This window comes from Hyperolius riggenbachi, chromosome 10 (assembly GCF_040937935.1).
Source record: "Hyperolius riggenbachi isolate aHypRig1 chromosome 10, aHypRig1.pri, whole genome shotgun sequence".
NCBI classification, from domain to species: Eukaryota; Metazoa; Chordata; class Amphibia; order Anura; family Hyperoliidae; genus Hyperolius; species Hyperolius riggenbachi.
Window position 1 is genome coordinate 231,708,207 of NC_090655.1, and position 19,031 is coordinate 231,727,237.

Genomic DNA, 19,031 nt, shown 5'->3' on the forward strand with positions numbered 1-19,031 from the left:
GCCCAAACCAGAGGAAGTCGCCAACCTTTGAACCAGAATTAAATGGCCATGCATGGGCAGTAACTCAGTGCCACAGCTCGCTCCCGCCAACATATTGCGATCGGAAGAACACCAGGAGTGCGGAGAGAGCTGTGGTGCTGAGATACTGAGCACACATGGCCAATTAGATCCGGTTCAAAGGCACCCATGTCCTCAAGGTATACACTTCAAACTCCTAATCCTTTCATGCAAAGCTCTCTCTTCATATATTTCCTTACTAATCTCCAGATACCATCACTCTCAGAAACCTTCACTCATCCCATGAGACTCTGTCCACTAGTCAGGTCACCTCTATCTCATATCCAGGACTTCTCACAAGTGTCCTCTCTCCCATGGAGTTCTCTCCCACAACTTGGTCATCATGCTCCGCACCTGGAAATCCTCAAATGTTTCCTTAAAACACATCTCTTAGACCAGCTCTTGATATAGTCAGATGCTGAGGCTCACTGCAGCCCCGTCTCCGCACCTAGTGTATCCACCCCACTACCTAGAAGACCTTGGGCAAGACTCCCTAACACTGCTACTACCTATAGAGCGCGTCCTAGTGGCTGCAGCTCTGGCATTTTGAGTCCGCCAGGAGAAAAGCGTCATATAAATGTTTAAAAACATTTTTTTTACAGCAAAATAACTTGTGACTAAAGACTTATCTTTTATTTTTTAAGCAAAAATCAGCACATACATTACAAAACAATTACAAAAAAGAGGACATACAACACAAGCATTCTAATATAAATTGGGGTTTAAACTAAAAAATGTTACCACATACAATATTTGATTTAGCTTACCTTAAACCAATCCTGAAGCAAATAAAAAAAAAAAAAAGTATACCTACCTCAGTAGCAGGAAGCCTCTGGGTAGTCCAGAGACTTCCCCGATCCTCCTGCAGCGCAACATTCCAGCGCTGGGTCCCGCTAAACGAATTCAACCCAGCAGGATGAATATTTTCCTAAGTGTGCAAGCCTGGCTGTGGATGAGTGAGTTCATACTGGGCATGTGCAGACCTTAATTGCACATGCCCAGTACAGACACATGAAGGCACTCTCGCACAGCTTTTTTCCTCTATGCACAAGCATTTCATTAGGGCCCGTTCACACTTGCAATCGCAGAATTTGCGGGAGTGATTTTCCCGCGATTAGTGCGACTGGACACTGCGGTGGTTTTGGAGCGATCGCGATTAGCGTACTGTGCACGCTAATCACGATCGCAAATCGCGGAACGCTCGTCGCCGGCAAACCGCTGCATGCAGCGCGGTTGCGGTTATCGCTAGAGAGAACACTGCCACTCGCTACATTGTGTAGCGGTTCTTGCAGAACCGCTAGCGGTTTGCCGTGAGCAGGAATCGCGCGATTCCCGCTCAGGTGAGAACGGGCCCTTACTCGCGCATTCCCAATACAGATGCGCTTATCCAAAGCCACGCCCACACTCTGAAGAAACTCAGGGACACAGCGCTGGAATGGTGGGTTGTAGGAAGATCCGGGAAGACTATCCACAGCCTTCTCACTACTAAGGTAAGTATATATATTTTTTATTTAAAGTGAAACCAAGCTGAAAATAAACTGGCCATGCGCCTCCTCCATTGCGATCCCATGGCTGGGAGCATTCTGCGCATGCACAGGTAGTAAAGACTTACAGCTGCACATGAGCAAAACTCTTCCTGCCATGGAAGAGCAATCATCAAGGCATGTGGCCGAGACTGGACATGTGCAGTGACTTTACAGTGGAACAATGGTGGGGACCTGGAGGACACAGAGGGAGATGACAGACTACAGGGGGGCTGAAAGAAGCCCCAGGAAGTAAAATTCAACTTATTTCCTTCTTCTTAAATTAACTTTAAAAAGTAAATGTGATGTTTCATTGTCTCTGATCTATGACGCAGTGTTTCAAGAGTGCCAGAGCTAAAATATATGAACTACTGACCTTTTCTTATTTACAGGCATGCGTTTTATGGCTGTTATTCCTTATCAGTGAGGGTTATGCAGCTATAGTCTGACTGGGTCCTGACTGTAGTCCCAGTTCAAATACCGTTTTAATAAGCATTTCATAAAACATTATTGTAAAGGAATAATGCATAAAAACATCTGTAAAAATACTGTAAATACTGAACAAGTGGTTAGGAGGTCATCCTGGACTGTTGCCTGTTCCCTCACAGTCGGCCTGACACTCCTTCTCTAAACCTTGTACACATACTCAGCCACCACTGCCATTGATGATCGTTGATCAATGGTTAGTGTGACAGTTATAGGGGTAAGCGCTGTACAGACAGGCAGCTCAGCTACAGCCGAGCATCATGTGCTGTTCTATGGAGAGAAAAGACAACTGATGAGAAACAAGCATGCAGTGTCCTGCATTGCAGAGGACATAACAGCACAAAGTGCTTATTTCTCACCAAAGCTCACTAAATGACATCATGGGGAAGCTATAAACACATCAGATTCTTGGCTCAGATGGCAAAAAACTATAATCATGGATTATCCAGCATGCTGTGTCAGCTGAAGCCCCGCCTCCCTGCTGCCAGACAGCCTATCATGGATTTACACCTGCTGGGAAGGGGGAAGGAGAGTTTGATCAGGAAGCTGAAGATTGAGAAGAGAAGAAGAAAATAAAAAGCAGTGCATTCATTTATCAGGTATTTTCCTATAAAACTGTAACTTTAAAACTGTAACCTTCCTTACAAAAACCTTTTATGCACAATTCATGTAAAAACATATCCTGTCAAATACATACAAAAACTGCATAAACTTCACTGCTGAGTTTCTGCATGGAAAAGCCCTGGAGATCTTACCTCTTATATGCACACTGGCCAATCCTCGGCAGAGACGGTCATTTTGGGCCACCTTGGCTAAGGGGGTGCATACATACATCCAAATAAGACTGGATAATTACTGGCTAGTTTTACCGCCTCCATGTAGTATAAGGGCCAAAAGATTGGTGTAGGTAAGCTGTCATGTCACATGGAAGTGGTGAAATTGGCCAACCACTGGCCAATCAAAATTGGATGTGTGTATGCACCATAAGATTCTAACATATGCAATGGCCCATAGACATAATTTAATGATTCGCCTATGTGATTAGCTACATGCAAATTTGTCGTACAAACCCATTGTGCAGCAGGATGCCACTCTCTCATTCTTCAGCCCTCCTACCCACTGCATAGAACAGTACACACTTCTTGGCTACAGCTGAACAGTATGTCTGTACAGCCCTCATTCCCGAGACTGTCAAGCAACCGTTAAAGGGAACCTGAACTGAAAATAAACTGATGAGAAGCAATTATGTCTAGCTTCCTACTCCTTAAAAATAACTTTTTTTTAAAAAAAATTCAGTTTTAATTTATGTTTAAAAGCTAATAAAGGTCAGGGGGACACAGTGCTGGAATGGCCCAGAGGCTTCCCTTTCTCTGGTGAGTACTTATTAAAGGCACTTTTTTGTTTTCTACAGGTGCCCTTTAAACTCCTTAGCGGTAAGCACGAGTCCAGCCCGGGGTGAAAAAAAACATGCCCGAGCTGTAACCTTAAGCGTGATTCGTGATAGCCGCCTGAGGTATATGCAGAGCAATGTGCGCAGTGGGCGTTTTTCACTCACCTCCCGAGGGATCCTGATGTCTTCTTCTCCTCTGAGGCTCTGCTTTCCCCCGGTGAGGTCGCCATCTGTCTTGACGACAGCCGGCAATCTCACTATAAGGTTACAGTGCCACCTGGAGGACAGAGGGAGAACTGCAGTGCTGGATCTCAGGGAGGTGAGTGAGTGCTGGGGCTGCAGCAGAACTCTTTAGCAGCATGTTTTTTCCCCGGTTTTAGGGTCTAAAAGCATGCAAAAAATCGTACCTCTTTTAGACCCTAAAATCCAGAAATAATCATACCGCCAAGGGGGGGGGGGGGGGGGGGGAATTAAAGTGAATTTACTAACTACACATCACAGAGTCATACAGCCAAAATTATGTTTCCTGGCAACAGCCTAATGTTTAAAGGGTGATACCAATTTTGACAAAAAAACAATCCATTCAGGTCTTTATGAATAAACAGGCTCCCACACCCTGAATCATCACCTCTTGTGAGTCTTCTGGTGTCTTAAAAGGTTTTGCTTCACACTATAACTTTTCCCACACTCTGAACATGAAAAAGGACGTTCCCCTGTGTGACTTCTCTGGTGTGAAAGAAAGTTTAATTTGTAAACAAATTGTTTCCCACACTCTGAACATGAAAAAAAGACGTTTCCCTGTGTGACTTCTCTTGTGTATAAGAAGGTCTGATTTGCAAACAAATCGTTTTTTACACATTGAACATGAAAAATTATTGCCAGTGTGAAATTTCTTATGGTTATCTAGGCTTGTTTTCTCGACGAAAAATTTCTCACACATCGGACATGAAAAAGAATGCTACCCAGTGTGAATTCTCTGATGGCGGAGGAGGGAGTTTTTGTGAACGAAACATTTCCCACACTCTGAGCAGGAAAAAGAACGTTCACCGGTGTGACTTCTCTGGTGTATAAGAAAGTCTGATTTGTGAATAAACCGTTTTCCACACTCTGAACATGAAAAAAGAAATCCCCCTGTGTGACTTCTCTTGTGTATAAGAAAGTCGTATTTGTAAACAAATTGTTTTCCACACTCTGAACATGAAAAATTCTCGCCATCATGAATTTTCTTATGTTTGTCTAGGCTTGTTTTCTCGCTGAAGGATTTCCCACATCTCCGACATGAAAAAGAACACTCCCCGGTGTGAATTCTCTGATGGTAGAGGAGGGATTTTTTGTGATCAAAACATTTCTCACACTCTGAGCAGGAAAAAGGACGTTCACTGGTGTGATTTCTCTGGTGTTGAAGAAGTTGTGCTTTTTGAATGAAGCCTTTTCCGCACTCTGTACATAAATGAGGGCGCTCCCCTGTGTGACTTCTCTGGTGTTGAAGAAGATGTGCTTTTTGCATGAAGCCTTTTCCGCACTCTGTACATAAATGAGGGCGCTCCCCTGTGTGACTTCTCTGGTGTTGAAGAAGACGTGCTTTTTGAATGAAGCCTCTTCCACACTCTGTACATAAATAAGGCCACTCACCTGTGTGAATTCTCTGGTGTGTAAGTAGGGAACTTTTTTCAGTGAAACATTTACCACACTCTGAACATGAAAAGGGACGGTCGACTCTGTGTCTTCTCTGGTGTGCAGTAAGATGCGACTTAGTTAAGTAATCTTTCCCACACTCTGAGCAGGAAAAAGGACGCTCACCGGTGTGAGTTCTCTGGTGTTGAAGAAGGTGTGCTTTTACAATAAAGCCTTTTCCGCACTCTGTACATAACAAAGGGCGCTCACCGGTGTGAGTTTTCTGGTGATTAAGAAGGTGTGCTTTTTGAATAAAGCCTCTTCCGCACTCTGTACATAAATAAGGGCGTTCATCTGTGTGAATTCTCTGGTGTGCAAGAAGGGATCCTTTGTACAAGAACTGTTTATCACACTCTGAACATGAAAGAGGAGGGTCGACTTTGTGACTTCTCTCATGTTTAATAAGCTGTGGCTTATTTATGTAGCCTTTCCCACACTCTGAGCAAGAAAAAGGACGCTCACCTGTGTGAAGTCTCTGGTGCACCACAAGGGTATAATTCCGAGTGAAACTTCTCCCACATACTGGACAAACAAATGGATGCTTCCTTGTGTGATTTCTCTGATGTATAAGAAGGATCCTTTTGTGAATAAAATGTTTCCCACACTCTGAACATAAAAATGGCTGCTCCTCTCGATGCACATTCTGATGTGAGGCATGAAAGGAATTCTCTCTAAAGGATGATTTGCCAGATGAAGATCCCTCAGAATTGGAATGATTCTTTGTTCTAAATCTGCCATTAATATTCGGGATAACAGGAAGTGATCTGTCAGAAGGTTCCTCAGGATTAGAGGGATCCGGTGATCTGTCCTCATAGCAAAGTCTGTGATGTGTATTTCCAGTAATGGGGTTTCCTCCTGGAGAATATTGTGTGACGCCATTATCTTCTGCATTATCATCAGGAGGTGAGATAAGATGTCCCTCTGTGGTAATCCCAACATCATCTCCATCTGTTGGAGAGATACTAATAGTTACACAACATTCTCCTGTCTGCAGGCAAAAGTCATTATTGGGGTACACATCTCTTCCAGTCAAAGGGGTTCCCACACTAGCTGCCCACAGTACTGAACCTTGTCCTGTTAGCTGATACTGTACAGTTATGCTAACATGGTGTTATACTGAGGAATGGAGATGGACCTTTCATATGGTGTACAGTGTCTCCTCCTCATTTGTTGGTGCTATGATGTTATACTGAGGAATGGAGATGGACCTTTCATATGGTGTACAGTGTCTCCTCCTCATTTGTTGGTACTATGATGTTATACTGAGGAATGGAGATGGGACTTTCATGTGGTGTACAGTATCTCCTCCTCATTTTGTTGGTACTATGATGTTATACTGAGGAATGGAGATGGGCCTTTCATATGGTGTACAGTATCTCCTCCTCATTTGTTGGTACTATGGTGTTATACTGAGGAATGGAGATGGGCCTTTCATATGGTGTACAGTATCTCCTCCTCATTTGTTGGTACTATGATGTTATACTGAGGAATAGAGATGGGCCTTTCATATGGTGTACAGTATCTCCTCCTCATTTGTTGGTACTATGATGTTACACTGAGGAATGGAGATGGGCCTTTCATATGGTGTACAGTATCTCCTCCTCATTTGTTGGTACTATTATGTTATACTGAGGAATGGAGATGGGTCTTTCATATGGTGTACAGTATCTCCTCCTCATTTGTTGGTACTATGATGTTATACTGAGGAATGGAGATGGGTCTCTCCTATGGTGTACAGTGTCTCCTCTTCATTTGTTGGCACTATGATGTTATACTGAGGAATGGAGATGGACCTTTCATATGGTGTACAGTATCTCCTCCTCATTTGTTGGAAACATGATGTTATGCTGAGGAATGGAGATGAGCCTTTCATATGGTGTACAGTATCCCCTCCCTATGTTGGCACTATGATGTTATACTGAGGAATGGAGATGGGGCTTTTATATGGTGTACAGTATCTCCTCCTCATTTGTTGGCACTATAATGTTATACTGAGGAATGGAGATGGGCCTTTCATATGGTGTACAGTATCTCCTCCTCATTTGTTGGCACTATAATGTTATACTGAGGAATGGAGATGGGCCTTTCATATGGTGTACAGTATCTCCCCCTCATTTGTTGGTACTATGATGTTATACTGAGGAATGGAGATTGGCCTTTCATATGGTGTACAGTATCTCCTCCTCATTTGTTGGCACTATAATGTTATACTGAGGAATGGAGATGGGCCTTTCATATGGTGTACAGTATCTCCTCCTCATTTGTTGGTACTATGATGTTATACTGAGTAATGGAGATGGGCCTTTCATATGGTGTACAGTGTCTTCTCCTCATTTGTTGGTGCTATGATGTTATACTGAGGAATGTAGATGGGCCTTTCATATGGTGTACAGTATCTCCTCCTCATTTGTTGGCACTATGATGTTATACTGAGGAATGGAGATGGACCTTTCATAGGGTGTACAGTATCTCCTCCTCATTTGTTGGTACTATGATGTTATACTGAGGAATGGGGATGGGCCTTTCATATGGTGTACAGTATCTCCTCCTCATTTGTTGGTATTATGATATTATACTGAGTAATGGAGATGGACCTTTGTTATCAAGTGCAATATCTCTACTTAAAACAAATCAAATTCTGTAGGGACAGGCAAGTCAAACCAGTTTATTTTCTTTCATCAAATAAGCATGCACTTTTGCTACAAAAGGTGTGTACAGAGGCATTATCTTATATGCAAATGACACTTATTAATCTAAAGGGATGCCTTATCCGTGTTCTGATTTTGTATAGTGAACTAGGAAAAACCGAGAATAACTAAGGGAAGTATTTACTCCGGGTGTGGCCACCCTGAGTTTCTCTGCACATGGTTGATCATATTTTTAAAGTGGACATGACACTGACACTTTGGTCATCTTCCATTTACAGTATAATTCAGTGTAAATCTTAAGGCAGCCATAGACTTTCAACCTAAGTCTGTAGATGGCAAGTCAACAAGCATGTGCGGCTGCCCTACTATCAGCATAGTAGCTCACAGACCCTGCAGAGCAATACTACTCATAGGTGTTTCAATCAACAGACTTATGCTAGGTACACACCATACAATTTTGATAGATTATAGATAGATTGTTCGATAAATAATTTACATTATGTCCGATATTATTTTCAATCGTTTTTCAGATCGATTTCTCACAGAAGTGAATGGAAATCGATAAGAAAAGATAATGGGATCAAGTGGGAAATAGACTGAAAAATTGACTCGAAAATCGATTGAACAGAAAATAGACCGAAAAAACGTATTGTGTGTACCTAGCATTAGGCAGTGAGCTAAGGGAACAGCTAATAGTTTCTCCATTCACCACTAGGCGGCTGTAATACTTACATAACGTTATCCAATCCCTGGATTAAAGATATCCTTCCTGGCAGACCACGTTTTTAGCGGGATATGCCGGGTGCGGTTACAGAAGCGCAGTCAAACCTGACTAACCCCTTTTCAGTGAAAAATGTACACACTGCGCGATCAATTGTTTCCATTGATTTCACCTAGAAATTGTTATTATTTATATAGTGCCAACATCTTCCGCAGGGCTGTACAGAGTATATTGTCTTGTAACTTAAATGTCCCTCAGAGGGGCTCACAATCTAATCTCTATCATAGTCATCATACGTACCTATCGTCCAGTGCATGTATTGTAGTCTAGGGCCAATTTAGGGGGAAGCCTAATAACTTATCTGTCTGCTTTTGGGATGTGGGAGGAAACAGGAGTGCCCAGAGGAAACCCACACAGAGATGGGGAGAACATACAAACAGTGCATACTCCTGGCTGGAATTCAAACTGGGGAGCCATTGCTGCAAGGCGAGAGTGCTAACTATTATGCCACTGTGCTGCCCAGAAATCAATCAAAATAAAGATTTAATCTAATTACACATGTGTACACAATGATCAGATGTGCCCCGGGAAAATCAAGATGGACATCCTAACCTGAGACAGCTGTCTGATGAGAATCTAGTGTGTGTACAGCAGCCCTGTCCCTCCATAATGCATTGGCGAGAGATGTGGCCTGCTGCATTATCTCCTCTGAACACACGCCCGCACTACCGTTCTCCCTCCTTACTCCTCCCACTCCACTGTGTCATCCCTCCGCCCCTCCATAGCAACAGAATGCACTGCTAACCCCTACAGAACTCAGCCCCAAACTATCGCCCGGGAGTTGGAATCCTGATCACTTCGGCGACAGAAATTGTGTTTATAGATCTTAAGTATGAGGAGACCTTTCTGCTTTTGTGGAAATTGCTTACCTGTGCTGCTGTCCAGAGAAGAGGTCTCCTTTTTAATTGCCCATTCATTTCCACCCAACTGTGCAGAGTGCTGATCACCCCTCACATACATCTCTTCTTCTTCCTCTTTACTTGTCCTCATTATTACATCCTCCTCCATAGACTCCTGATCACTCCTCACAAGTGGCTCTTCTTCTTCCTCTTTACTTGTCCTCATTATTACACTCTCCTCCACAGATTGCTGATCACTCCTCACGGACGTCTCTTCTTCTTTCTCTTTAATTGATGACATTATTTCACCTGCCTCCATAGACTGCTGATCACCCCTCACATGCACCTCTTTCTCTTTAATTGCTGTCATTATTACACCTGTCTCCACAGACTGCTGATCACTCTTCACATATGTCTCTTCTTCTTCCTCTTTACTTGTCATCATGTCACCCTCCTCCACAGACTGCTGATCACTCCTCACACAGGTCTCTTCTTCTTCCTCTTTAATTGGTGGCATTATTTCACCTGTCTCCACAGACTGCTGATCACTCCTCACATACATCTCTTCCTCTTTAATTGGTGTCATTATTACACCTGTCTCCACAGACTTCTGATCACTCCTCATATATGTCTCTTTTTCTTCCTCTTTAATTAGTGGCATTATTTCACCTGTCTCCACAGACTGCTGATCACTCCTCACATATGTCTCTTCCTCTTTAATTGGTGTCATTATTTCACCTGTCTCCACAGACTGCTGATCACTCCTCACATACGTCTCTTCTTCTTCTTCCTCTTTGCTTGTCATCATCATGTCACCCTCCTCCACAGACTGCTGATCACTCCTCACACAGGTCTCTTCTTCTTCCTCTTTAATTGGTGGCATTATTTCACCTGACTCCACAGACTGCTGATCACTCCTCACATATGTCTCTTTTTCTTCCTCTTTAATTGGTGTCATTATTACACCTGTCTCCACAGACTGCTGATCACTCCTCACACACGTCTCTTCTTCTTCCTCTTTGATCTCAGCTTTTACATCAGCATGCTCTTCATCCTAAAACAGCAGAATGTTAGAAAAAAGAAAATCTTTATCACTGACATGGACATTTGCATATGAATTAAATCTCAGACAGTTTAGAATCATTAAAGTGCACCTGAGATGAATGGACAAAAGTTGCTTCTTCCAGCCCCCTGTAGTCTGTCTGCTCCCTCGCTATCCTCCCGGTCCTATTGGTTGTGCCCTGTGAGCCTGTAAAGTCCATGACACAGCTACACATGTATGGCCCCAGCCTCACGCCAACCCTATATGTGACCAGGAGCATTCTGAGCATCCTTCATTAAGACTGTAACTGCGCTTGTGCAGAATGCACCCAGCTACAGGGGGGCGATGGAAGAGGCACTATATGCCTGATGGATCGCAGCCATTACAGCAACACAACGGAGGGGAACGGAAGGACAACAAAGGAGCAGATGGACTACATGGCCCAGAAGGAAGCCCCAGGTAAGTAAAAATAATTTTCTCCAAATCCTCACAGGTTTACTTTAAGCTTAGTTTCACCTACCTGATAATGGTGAGGGATGGTGCAATCTTCCTGTGAACAATCCTGGGAATAAAGAGGACCTGTACATCTCTCTGGAAGGCTTCTATTACTGGATCCCTCTGTAAGAAACACACAGTGAATGTATACATCGTTGGTGATGGGGGAGGGTGTCTAGGTGGACCCTCCTTACTGCTCTCTGCTTTACAAGAAATGGAAGTCTCCTCTTACCCGGTGATGTGAGAGGCGGCTGATTCTCCATCATGATGTACTTCTAGAGGTCCTTGTTGTGCTTCTAGATACTGCCACTCCTGCATAGAGAAATAGGGTTTAAAGCCAGTATGTAAATCAGTGATCCTGGTCGCCCGTGGAGCGCACCTAAAGCAGGCTGCAGCTCTGGCGCTTTGAAACAAAAAAGTGCAATATAAATGTTCTTTGCCTTGTCTATTATAGTGTTCTTCATTTTAGTATTTCCTATTCCAGTGCTCGCAACCATGTAATGTTACCACAATAGCACCCCCAGTTATAGTGCTTTACATTTCAGTGCTTCTTTTACAGTGCTCAACATCTTACAAGTTCGTTACCTTTAAACCATACATTCCAGTATGCATAAGGAGTGCATTACCAGTATGAGGTATCCTGCATTCCCTGATGATTGGTCAGTGACTCAACACTCCCAGGACCATCGGGTCAGTGAATGCAGGGGCATCAGGGCCGGAGGCAGAGAAGGAAGTAGCTATAATGCTCAAACATGAGTTGAGAGCTATAGTTGAGAGCTATGTTACACCATAAATACATGAGCAGATCCGCTAGTATGGCTGAGGTGGCCCAGCAGGAAAGCGGATAGAGAAATTCCTCTAACATGATTGGCTGGGCAGCTCACTCTCCAACCTTTAGGTTTCAGATAGGTTGTAGTGATAATGTGCCCACACTGTTTGGCCAATTAGAGCACTTCAAGTTGTAGAGGGTGCCTTGATGGGAGAACTGCTCACTATGAGGTTTATCAATGGGTCACCTAAAACATACTAGCAGGGCTGGTGCTGATTCAAGATGGTTGAATCAAATCAGCGCCAGTAATTTGCTTGTTGGAATTGACGTGAAATCTTTATACAAGTCGATTCCTCACAAGAAGGATCTCAGGGCAGTGGATTTTTTTTTTTTTTTTTTTACGGAGGAGATGTGTTCCTCTCCCGCTGATCATCCATACATGCATGTTAATTGAGGGAATACAAGGACTCTTAAAGGGAGGCATACCTCAAAGATAGAAGAGAGCGGCTGGGCACCAGAAAAAAATGCCCATTTTCTTTGAAATCACTAAAAACATTCAGCAGTACGACAGCAGACAGGGAGAAAGAGGGACAAGCATGCAGGAAGTCGACAGCTGTTTCGCACTCTACCTAGGACTGCTTCATCAGGACACCCGAGCCTCCCAAGAGATACCCTTTAAATAGTGTACATACTCATTACACATGACGAAGAAGGCGGGACGCCATCGTAGCGCATCCAGAGCCACTGCGCTAGCATTTCCTGGACGCAGATGCGTTCCACAAGCCGGAAAACGGAAGTAGTCATAGACCTGACCAGCCAATAGGCTGTGCAAACATCAGGTCTGGGAAACACATAGTGTCAGAGGCAGCAGCGAGAGGAATCGCCGCCGGGAGACTTGGGTGCAGGATACAGCCGGATATGGCTTATCCTGCTCCTGCACAAGTTCCCGGCGACGTTAAATACTATTCCCCCTACAGGCCACCATGGATGGTGGGGAATGAAATAATTTGACTTCCAGCAATTGCTGGAAGACGAATTATAGTGTTTTATAAGTAACTTTAGCTCCGCCTTCTGACAGCTCTTAAAGAGGAGCTGTTAGGTATAGGGTCTCAGAGAAAATAAACACATATATCAGTAGCTAAAGATTGGCTGTACTTACATTACATATGCATTTCACTGTCCATGTTTGTACTTCACAGAATTTTTATATAGTATTTGCAGAGAATGATGCTCCTGACAGCTCATGGCAGGTTCCATGTTTGTCTGTCTCCTATGAAGCCAAATGTGTCGTCATGTCCTGCCTGCTTCCTGATGATTCCACTCACACAAAAGATCCGTAATGGAAAATACTACTGTGCAGTGAATATTGATTAGCCATGTGGCTAGGAACAATAGCGGGCTCTGCAGTGTACTCTGCCCGGTGATTTATCAGTGCTACGCTGTTGTAACATGAGCCTGTACTTTCTCACTAGCAGCCGAGGGGAGGACCCAAGCAGCCCCAGAATGCTTTGCAGTATGGTATGCGGCCTTTCGTCCTTTTGAGAGCTTGGGTCTCTCAGCCTTGCAGTTCAGCACACATCAATAGTAAGAGGGTTTTTCAACTTCAGTATTGCCTTTTTGGCTTCCTTCTAAACTGTTTAACACAGGAGAATAGAGGTTTAAATTAGCTTTTGCAGCGTGACAGTTACTCTTTAAGTTACTCACTGTGTGCCACTACAGTCGTAATTCCTATTACGGCCTATGGTGGCGCTGGCTGCGCCCAAATCTGCTGCGCTGGAATGGAAGTGTTCAAACTATACCCACCCCCTGAAGAGACTGAATAATCCACCCACTTATAATTAGCCCAGCCAATCGCAGCCCAAAGTGGAAAAACCACGGGGTGGAAAAGACCACCTCCATGCACAACCAGACCGCGATTATGGCATCCATAGTACACGCACAACCTATCCGGATGCCCAACAGCAAAAAACAACCTTGAATGTTAGAATTAATAAAAATACAAAAATCAATTAACATCTGACACCTGTCAGGCAACCTGAAAGGGGCCGGAGGGGAAATCATTTTTTTGGTTGGTATATAAAAACAGAAAACACAAGCTCACCCCACATACTTACTAAACATCAGAGGATGGGCTGCAAATAGACACCTCAACCTCCAAGTCCACAAGCACTGTAGTATTCACTAATAGGGAAAAAGGGACAAGAGAGAAGTAATTAAGAAAAAAATACAAAAGTATAAAAACATACATAGAAAATAAATACAAGCAACATCATCACCTACAAAAATACCGATAAATCATTACGTTCATTGAGACCCATAGGTCCCACTGCCTGAAAAAAAGAACTACAAAAACTTTCCCTAGGTTGTGACTTTTTTAACCAATCACCACCCTTACTATCCTTCATGACCTTTTCTATACCAGAAAATCTGAGTATTGAGGAATCTGCCGCATGTACAGCATTCATATGTTCCATGACTTCGGGCATCCCTTAGCCTGTGGGTTACCCAGAGATCTACAATGTTCCTGATATCTATCCTGCATCATTCTGGTAGACATCCCCACATAGATCATTTGGTAAGGACATAATAGAGCATATACAATCCCTCTTGTTTTACAAATCATATTGTCTGAAGTTAACCACCTTTCCAACCCTGATAAACTGTTTGCCTGTCACCAAAAAATGACAGCAGGAACATGCATTGCATCTGTAATTACCCACTGGCCTATTTCTACCTAGCCAATTTTGTGTTTGGTGGCTCACAAACTCACTATGGGACAGCTAGTTTTTAAGATTAGGAACCTTTTTGTAAGGGATACATGGAGGCAATTGCCATTTATCCTTCAAATGTCTGTCTTCCTGCAAAATCCACCAATTGTCTTTGATAGACTTTTTAATTCTGTCAAATATTGGGGAAAGGGTAAAATGCATTTAAAAACAGTTCTGTTGAGTTTTTAACTTTTTGGACAATCAGTCTCTGTTTTTATTTGCTGCTTTTTCATAAGCTTTAGAGATTACTTCTTGTTTATAAGCCCTGAGCATCTAGTTACTTTGCATATTGGATGCTTCCGTGAAAGGTTGAGATCTACATTGTTATGTGAGGTTACCTTGAAAGGTTAAGATCTATATTTAAAAGGACCTTCTAGAGTTTATTAATACTGTACTCTCCTTTTTTGCAGTTTTTATGGGCATGGATGGTTTAGGGGGGCACTACCTTGGAGCTTTGATATTATAACAGTAATGGTGCTTTTCTTTAGTAGGTGTTGTGTTCGTCTGGTTGGTGCAGACGCCCCCCCACCCCACCCCTCTTTTTGTGTAGTACTGGCTTTTGCTACAGACTGGGCCTATTGGGTGAATATCGAGACATTCCATATTGTTATTTGCACTGTTGAGGTTTAGTATTTTTCTTCACATTGAGATCTATTGTACTGTCAATATTAGATACTGTCAATATTTAATATCTGTTCTTATTCTAAACATATCTGCTTCTACTGTTTGCCAATAGATATGGACTGATATTCACTAGTCCTGGATATATTTGGCAGCATACCTTATGTCTATTCTTGAGTAAGAGGACTATGAATCTTATGGCCCCTGTGTTTACTCCTTCTATTTTTCCTGCTGTGCCCTTTCTTTTCCATTGCTCTTATGATGTATAATACTTTTTGTTGATACGCTACTGTACTAAGTTGCTGGTGTATACTCACTTTTTCACATTTACTATGATGTTTTCCATATTATGACTTGTATTATACTATACTTTACTTTTGGAGTATGAGGGTAAAAGAATTGACACCTTTTGTGTATACTCCTGTCTGGTCTCTCTCCTTGTTCCTTTGGCACTTGATATTCATGATAGGTGTGTGGGTCCAAAGTTTTTCTCTATGGACTCTGTGGGTAACACACCTAACATCTTTGTTTCCCTTTTCCGGCGGTTCTTCTATGGTATTGAGGTTCTTTTCATGGAATTTATCTATGAGCCTGGATTTTAATATGTGTTTTGTCTGTTTTGATTTTTATAGAATCATCTATGGTGGCCTGATGAAGGGCTTTAGAAAAGCCCGAAATGAACGTGTGTCGTTGCCTAATCTAAATATTCATTGCTCATCACGTCAAGCCAGACAATGATATTTATTGGTTTCATGAAAGCTTCTTTTGGTTGCTCATGAAGACTATTTACACGAATGGAAAAGTTTTTACGACTCTTTTTGAATTTTTGTATTGTGCCAATAAAGTTTTTTGTCAATATTTTTGTACTGCAAGAAAGTGCCATAGCCGTTTTTATGAATTGCTTATAATCCCGGCCCGGAAGTCTGTCACGTAGTTGTTCTGACTGATCCACAAAGTCCTCCCAAGTAGTCACATTCCTCCTAAGGTGGAACAATTGACTGAAAGGGAGTGACGAACAGTCGAGGGGGGATGATAACTGGAGGCATGCAAGATCGAATTTACTGCCGTAGATTTTCTAAAGGTTTTTGTTACCAAAGAACCTCTGCTGAGATCCAAAAATTGTCTCCTCCCCCCATGTATAAGTAAAAGTCATGTTGACATCATTTCGATTAATTGCTGTCATGAACTCCTCAAAGGAACCCTGGTCATCCTCCCAAATTAACAAAATATCATCAATAAAACGGATCCAGAGTTTGATCCCCCCCAGGAACGCGTTCCCCATTGCCCTTGTGCACCACCCTCTACCACACTCTTAGAGGGAGGCAGCTGCTGTATTTATGTTGGTAGTACATACATGAGAATTCAGCAAGTGCTTTCTTGACTGCAGTGACGTATTGAGTCAGCATGACCGTCGTCCTTGTAGGCAAGGTAAAGCCATACATTGCGGTGAATTGATGACTCCTGGTTTTTAGATATGTCTTTCTGCACAGAAACATTTTTAGACGTGTTGTACTGCTTTGGCTTCATGTGAGGAGTACCACCATTGTCAACTTATTGTGCAATACATAAACATAATTGGATTTTGCTAATAGGAGGTGTGATCTATATTTAACCTTGTAGTCTACTAAATGTGCATGCTGGGCCATTTCTAGGACAATTTATGATATAGTAAACCACTTTTCCCGGTCCCTTGGAGTTTACTATCACAAGATTATACTGTAGGGAATGCCAAATCAACATAATGCATTTAATGCTTCTTAGCATAATACATTCAATGCTTCAGACTCTACTGTCTGATCTTTTCTTCCAAGTAAGAAACTCCAATGAGTTTCCTGCTCTTGTGACACTAAATTGATCAATTGTTTGCTCAGCCACACCACATGCCATGTGCATAATTGCTTGATATCTCTCCCTGCACACCTGATAGTTTAAAAAGCAAAATAAAATTATTTTACATAAGTTGTATGAAAAATGTACATTTGATCAGTGTAAATTGGGACCATTTTAATCAGACTGTTTGTTTGTCAATTGAAATTGAATACTGGCTAATAAGTAAAAGGCATTAGAGTGTAAGCTCTTCTGATTCAGATATTGGCGCAAGTCTAGCTGAGGGGACCCAGCAGGAAACTTCATAGATCAATGGCCCGCTTGATGTTTGCAGCAATTTGGTCACATCTACTAAACTGTAATGCTAGGTACACACAATACAATTTTCTGGCAGATTTACATGCCAGATCGATTTTTTCCAACATATCCGATCTGAATCTAGATGGATTGTCTGATGGATTTTCCAATCAATTTCCATAGAAGTGAATGGAAAATCGATTGGAAAATTCAGATCGGACATGTTGAAAAAAAAAATCGATCTGGCAGGTAAATCTGCCAGAAAATTGCATCGTGTGTGCCAGGCATAAGTAATAGGGCACCAAGTGGGAAACACTATTGGTAAAATTCCACACCAGGACCCTCGCCTGTAGACTTTGGGCCACAGGGCTTCGGGCATAGCAACTTTACTGGGAATACACGATGAGATTTTTCAGTCGATTTACTGTCCAATCTTATTTTCGATATAGAATCGATTTTCTTATCAATTTCCATTAACTTTTATGAGAAATCAGTAAGTGGCCGTGGATCCCCTCAGCTAGGCTAGCACCCAAAGATCTCTGTTCAGTGCAGTAGAATATGCTGGTGCTGTAAAAATATTTCCATATACGTGTGCAGTAGCACATAATAATAATTACCTCCTCTGCTGCCAGATCCAACAATGGCTCCTATCTACTTCCTATTTTGTCACTTGAAAGCTGTAACTTCCTGTATTTATGGCCCACCCTTTCTTTTATAATCCCTGACTGTATCTTCTTCTCTGTGCGTTTCATTACTTTCTGTCTGTGCGTTCCAACTAGAAATAAATCAGGTCACCATCTTGTGGAGAGTAGTAGAACTGCAGCCATGATTTCATTGTTCGTTTTGGGCTGGTGATCACTTTTTCTGTATGTACTAAGGTGGGTACACATGCACTACAGAAGCCAACGACGGGTCTTTCGGACCCTCCCGCTGGGCGGACTTTCAGCAGACAGTAGTGCGTGTGTACGCACTGTCAGCGGAGTCGGATTGATAAAACAATAATCACTATACCAACAGTATTTAATGAAAGCCCACAAATGCATCAAACCAGCCAAATGTCCAATAATATACAACATTATAATGTGTACAGAATCAGGCAATCATGGGACAAGACAGGAATGAGAAACAGGCCATGTACAATAACAGGGTGAAAGGCAGGAGTATTGTAACAAGAAAAAGACCAAGAAGATCAGTGAGCATAGCAGCAAGCTAAGGCTTAAAGGGAATCTGAAGTGAAAATAAACTTATGAGATAATGAATTGTACGTGTAGTACAGCTAAGAAATAGAACATTAGTAGCACAGATATGAGTCTCATATTTTTTCCAGTACAGGAAGAGTTAAAGCGGAACTGAAATGTTTAAAAAAAAATAAATAGATTTTTACTTACCTGGGGCTTCTGCCAGCCCCCTGCAGCCTCCCTGTCCCGCGCCGTCTCTGAACGATTCTCTGTTCCCCCACCGCGGCTCGCTTTCAGTTTCTCCGTCTTAGAAGTTGACCCTGGCCGTTCCCCTCGCCGAGAGCATCCTGTGCAGGCGCAGTACGAGGCCCACAGGGTGCATCCTTCAGATTAGGTGTTTTTATAGCTACACTTTTTATGGGTGTGAGATCATGATGTCCACGCTTTTTTTTATGACCCTTGCAAAATGGGCCCCCAGGCTGTGCGGGCCACCAGGGGAAAGCAAGGGAAGGGGTGTGAACATTAAGGGGCCACATCATAGTTTGGTTTGGGAGCCCCATGATTTGTTGTTACCCCACTGCTGGGCCTTCCACCAGCCCCCTTCAGGCTAATTGGTCCCTTGCCATCCTCCCAGGC

At 42.7% G+C, this 19,031-nt stretch overlaps 1 protein-coding gene across 2 annotated transcripts in view; it reads right to left on the reverse strand.

Annotated features, from left to right (window-relative positions):
• Positions 1 to 714: 714 nt before the first annotated feature.
• The window catches only part of LOC137534756 (zinc finger protein 420-like), a 37,228-nt gene continuing 18,911 nt past the window's right edge, over positions 715 to 19,031 (reverse strand). The window contains exons 1-6 of one of the 2 annotated variants that reach the window (XM_068256386.1): positions 17,835 to 17,908; positions 13,819 to 13,885; positions 11,168 to 11,247; positions 10,961 to 11,058; positions 9,429 to 10,452; positions 715 to 6,078 (exon numbers count right to left, since the gene is read on the reverse strand). In XM_068256386.1, the coding sequence (XP_068112487.1) occupies positions 4,415 to 6,078; positions 9,429 to 10,452; positions 10,961 to 11,058; positions 11,168 to 11,201 (2,820 nt within the window). In that variant the 5' untranslated portion in view covers positions 11,202 to 11,247; positions 13,819 to 13,885; positions 17,835 to 17,908 and the 3' untranslated portion in view covers positions 715 to 4,414. Of the gene's footprint in view, positions 6,079 to 9,428; positions 10,453 to 10,960; positions 11,059 to 11,167; positions 11,248 to 13,818; positions 13,886 to 17,834; positions 17,909 to 19,031 lie in introns of those variants that run through there. The other variant, XM_068256387.1, reaches the window with a different exon arrangement.